The sequence below is a fragment of the Haliotis asinina genome, chromosome 12 (assembly GCF_037392515.1).
Source record: "Haliotis asinina isolate JCU_RB_2024 chromosome 12, JCU_Hal_asi_v2, whole genome shotgun sequence".
Lineage (NCBI taxonomy): Eukaryota > Metazoa > Mollusca > Gastropoda > Lepetellida > Haliotidae > Haliotis > Haliotis asinina.
In genome coordinates this window covers 50,653,644-50,659,113 of record NC_090291.1, presented here as the reverse complement: position 1 = coordinate 50,659,113, position 5,470 = coordinate 50,653,644, and the positions used below count along the sequence as shown (strand labels likewise).

Genomic DNA, 5,470 nt, shown 5'->3' with positions numbered 1-5,470 from the left:
CTAGCCATTGTTGTTGACAAGTCTTGACCGTGGGGTGCGGCAATCTGGGCCGGTGCAGTCACCCGTGTCTGCGAAGGAGTAGAACCGGAACAGGATGGTCTCCATGTCCTGTGGAACATAGTCTCTGATGCCTGCAACATAGGAGAGTGAACTGAGTTTTACGTCGCTTATAAGAATATTACAGTAAAAAGACAGCGGGGACACCAGAAATAGGCTTCACACATTGTACCCTTGTGGAGAATCGAACCCCGATCTTTGGTTGGACCAGCGAATGCTTTAATCACTATAGCAGGAATATAAGAGAACATTCAGGAGACATTGTCTGAAACATAACAGAACATTTACAATGCACGGCAATGAACACAGGATAAGATTCATATTGGTATGAGAGCGTGAGTGAGTATGATTTTACGCCGCTTTTAGTAACATTCCAGTAATATCAAGGCGGGGGACACCAGAAATGATATTAGTTTGAACATTGGTTAATACCCAAATGATACTGGTGTAGACACGGGATAACATTCGTCATTAATGACTGGAACAGTGATAGACATGTGCCAGATCTGGGACATAGAAGAACGTTTTTCAACTACTAGAACTTCTGCTTCTGCCATGTCTAGCACCTGTCCCCGTATTGCGTTGATTCTGGCCGAGCTAAACGTGTTCATATATCACGTACTTATAGCAAGCCGTCGGTTGTATCTGTCAAAAGGCAGCCACGCTGTGACGTCTAAGGGATCGGCTTTCACGCCGTTGATGGCTGTCACAAACATTCCGAAATTGTCGATCATTTCTGATTTGAATCTGGAAAATATATATGCTGTTAACTAGAGTCTGAAAACAATCAACTAAGTCATTCTAACGAGCAAGGCATGGTCTAACGTTAAAGTAAGGTGCAGTACAGGGACACTTCGTCATTTAGAGCCACTCGTAGTTCGAGGTAAGTCAACATCCGGCCTTTGTCCCTGCATATGTGTGTGTGCGTGCGAGCCTGCGTCCGTGCTCGCGCAATAGTATGCTAATCCACTAAGATGCCGTTCCGTAGTTGGACAGGGACCTCGACCCTATAAATCCTCGCTTAATCCCTTATTTTCGAAGGTAACGTAGGATAACATCAAATACAATTGTTAACCACCTTTAGAAAACGCGGTATGGAATCGAACCAGCAGTATGCTCTCCAGTCAGAGGCACTATCCACTAGATCACGGAGGCAATATTCATTGGATATGCTCAATAGAGTAGAGCCCGCTCACAAGAGAGTTTCATTTTCTCGGTACCTCGCTGGAAATGCCGACTTCAGTTGTTACTTCGTGGTGGTAATTCTTTATCTCGAATAACATTGAATCACGTATGATATACGGGAAATTACCGATGTTTTCCGAATGCAAGCCGATGGAAGGGAGATACACTGAAACTGTCTTTTTACTTCTTGTCTGCAAAATCTAGTGATGGATACGAAACGTTTTGTACTCGTGCCTCAAACAAATGTTTGCTTATGTTCCCCTCTTGACCAGTCCTTGCCTGTGAGGGCTTCTTTATTTATTTCTGTCATTCTATAAACATATTAATACTAGATATAAAACATAACCATAATTCGTGTTATCCAAACTTAAAGTTGACTAATAAATAAATGAAATATTGATGGTCACGTGGTCCCACCTGAACCGACTGTCTCTTCCGGCCGCCATTAACAGGAAGTTTTCTAACGGTTGTCTAGGAGCTTCCACAGTGGCCTGCAACGTGAAGTATGGTGTCTTGACGTGGTTCTCCAGCTTGATGGTCACCTTGATGTTACTCAGGAAACAGCTGACCTTGGCTGGATGGACAGTAAACATTGAAACCTGGGTCCCGACCAGCAAAACATTCCTGGCGCTACAATATTCGTAAGCCTGTGACATCGTAAAACTATGCACTTACGACAGGTCGAAACACATTCGTGACCAACTCGTGGTATTCCGGGACACCCCGGAAGGTTACGGAAAGGGGCGAATGGTGACGAATGGTAGTAACGTTACGAATGGCTTTGTGGATCAAGACACAGCTCTCACCATTATCTTATAACATCGGGTGTTCGCGAACACTAATACCTTAATGGTATTTACAACAGGTATTAGAATTTAAAAACAACAAAAAAACAAAACAAAAAAAATCAACACCATCACACTTATACTGCCGGCCTAAGAAAGGTACTATATATACATAGTTGAAAACTGGATTTGATTAAACAAGTGCAAACGTTAACCGAGATTTACAAGGAAGAAAACATTCGCCGAACCACTGTTAACTTAGGTAGTATAGCCCACTAGAATATCAGTATATAATCCTTCACCATAAAATAACCATAACATGTGTTGCTTTCACTGGCACTAAACATCGTGTATACGTTTTATGGGGCTGTCGGGGTATTATACTAAAATAGGAAAAAAATACTATCACCGACTGAAATTAGAACTAATCTTACATTTAGTATTTTAGTGTCAGCAACATATTTGCAGCAAGACCCCACTTTGCGAAAGAAACTTAAAGCTGCGTTACGCAGCAGTGAAAGGGCTTTGCACAATAATTCGTTCATTTGGTATTTCAACTATCCTTTGTCACACTTGATTCATTTATTGATAATATTTGCATACTCACAGAACTGTACTCCTTAATTCCAAACTGTGTGCACATGGTCATGATAAAACAATACAATGGATAACGGTGGCTTCTCGACGTCGTGAAACACCATACATATTGAATACAGGCGACAAAATCTTTTCCATACCGGCAAGAAGTCTCTGCTAAAAGCAGAGTCGATAGTACAATTGTGATGATATCATGGGTATAGATTTGTTACAGATGTATCACTTTTACTTGTATCATCAGAGAACAGTCTTGCTGAAAACCAGCGCCATTGTTTTCTGTGCATTTTGTTGTTATTGGCCTGTATCCAAGGTCGTGCGGTCACAAAGTCACTAAACACGTGAGCTCATGATTGGAGGGGTTCTCTACATAGTATTACCGTCATCGACTGACTATAACAAACTCTCGTAAATTGGCTGTCAAACCCTCGTCAACTCGAACTCCTTTTATATCGATATATCGTTTATGATGACGTACAAGAATGGCTCGACGGAATCGTTATCAGCAGTTTCTATTATATCACCACTGCTTTAATCCAACAGCACGACTGTCAGTGCTCGCGTTAACGCAGAAACCTGTGTTGTTCACGCAAATACACACAAACAATATTTTGTATTTGAGTTCTGCACGCATAGATTGTGATCTACTTAATTTTAAAAAGTACCTTAAACAGCAACATATAAAAGACAATAAATCTTGAAATGATTCAGGATTGTACTGAACATTTCACGCTTAAATGACTTCTGCACGCATTCGTACAAAACCTACCGCGAACACTACGTCGATTTGACAAAAAGTCAACGTTTCCGATACTTCTAGTTCACGAGGTTTTACTGTAGGGGAATGACTTTTGTTTTAAGCCGTTTTATCAGACTCAAAAAACGCAGACTCAACCCATTGTTTACATTGCCATGGTGTGTCTGCCATGGCAGTGTAACTGGAGTTAACTAGAGATAAGAAGAAGTCTTAAACTTATTTTTAGTGTAATGAACAAAGATAATTTATTTAGGAAATAGATGAAAAAGATCTCCTGATAATATTGAAGAGTATGAGTAAAGCGTTATTAAAGCCGATGATGTGCCATGCATGTGTATCGACCAATAAGCTAAGCGGCTGTGTTTCGCCCCATGTTTTCGCTAAGCTTGTGATTTACCGTCGCCTTTGGACGGACGTCGTCCACAGTCCACGTTGAGTTTGTGATTGCACATGCGCAGTTTGGTGTCGTAGAGCAGTCCCTTAGAGCACGTGATCACCCGGCGAGCTCTACCCTGAAGGCACACGAGGAAGTTGCCGCAGTTGTTCATGTCAGCCACGATACCGTTGTCAACGTTACAGCGACTGTCAACATTGGTAAGCACAGCAGCAGGTGCTGTAAGCAAGTAGAGCATAAGCAATGAGATTAGAAATAGTGAGTAAGTTTAGTTTTAGGCCGCTTTTATCAACATTCCAGCAATTTTATACCAGAAATGGGCTTCACTCATTTTACCCATATGTGGAATCGAACCAGGGCTTCGGCATGACGAACGAACGCTTTAACTTAGTGACGAACGAACGAGTTATTTAAGGTCTAGGCTGTCCCACGCCCCATGGGTTAGGAATGGCTTACGTAGCGGTTGAACAATCATAATCTTCTTAAAAGCAACGGGCGATAGGGTAATCTAGTTGTTAAGGGAATATTGCTGGAATATTTATAAAAGCGGGGTATCATACAACTCACAAACTCCCCCAAAGCACCGCAATCACAGCTTTTGTGTAAGAATGGAACATTGTTTAGAGGGGTATTTTGTTGACAGTTTGGAAGTCGTGTGCTTTTTGTTGTTGGTTCGAATCCCAGAATAACCATGAAACATGGTTTGCTACCACCAAATCCTTGCTAGCAGTTCATCAATGTGGGTAACGTTTGACCTTTGTCACTTCCGTTCTCCAAGTGATGTCTCCGATGTACTGTATAGAACAGTACTGTATATCTCAGCCATTCGCAATCTAAACTTGATAGTGGATATCGCAAAATAGGGGGCATTGTAACCTAGTTGTTAAAGCGTCCGCTCGCCGGGTTCAGTTACTCACATGAGCACATTGTGTGAATCCAATTTCCGGTGTGCTCTGCCCTGATGTTGCTGGAATTTTGGTATAAGCGACGCAAAACTAAAATCACACACTAATATTTAATTGTCCTTTGAACTGATTACAGAACAGCTCACAGCTTTTACATTGAACTCTAGAGCAGGCTGACAGCCACCACCCTCCACCACAATGAAAGATACAGTGACAGGCATTTACAACCATGCAGACCACCCTGAATTGCCTAAACATGCTTTACTGCAAAAAATGTCAACATGCACTAGAAGCTGATTGGTTCACCCCATTGTGAAGGAGGCATACTCTCAACAAGCCGTGAAGGAACGTACAGGGGATGGGTGGGCGTGGGCGCACACACCCACCCACCCACACACACGCACGTACGCACACACACACACCACCGAAAGGTGTTATACTATTTTTTTTACATCCAACCAAGATGACATATATCGCTCAGGCATGGCGCTGACAGACCAAGTACATTCGAACTCGGGATTAGCGGATCCTGTTAGAACAGAGAGAACGAAATTTGTATTGTCATGACGATCGATCATTAGGTCGTCATGACAACTACAATAACGACTTCCTCTTCCACAATGAATTGCGTGCCGCTGTAATGACTGTAGAGCAAAATGTTTTACTCACCTGTCAGTGTTTGTTAGCAAGGTGATGTGGAGATTCATAGCTTACCTTCATGTACGTGGCAACACATCAGGATGACGATGGTGAAGCTGAACCGCGCCATCATCAGTGACGTCCTTGTCGACAT

The 5,470-nt window shown here is 42.3% G+C and overlaps 1 protein-coding gene across 1 annotated transcript; it reads right to left on the bottom strand.

Moving 5' to 3' along the window:
• On the bottom strand, positions 1-5,470 carry LOC137257554 (uncharacterized). Its single transcript, XM_067794879.1, has 5 exons — positions 5,392-5,470; positions 3,776-3,991; positions 1,660-1,816; positions 680-804; positions 1-131 (listed from the first exon to the last, which is right to left on the bottom strand). Exons 1-5 carry the CDS (start codon positions 5,468-5,470, stop codon positions 1-3), a joined length of 708 nt encoding a protein of 235 aa, XP_067650980.1.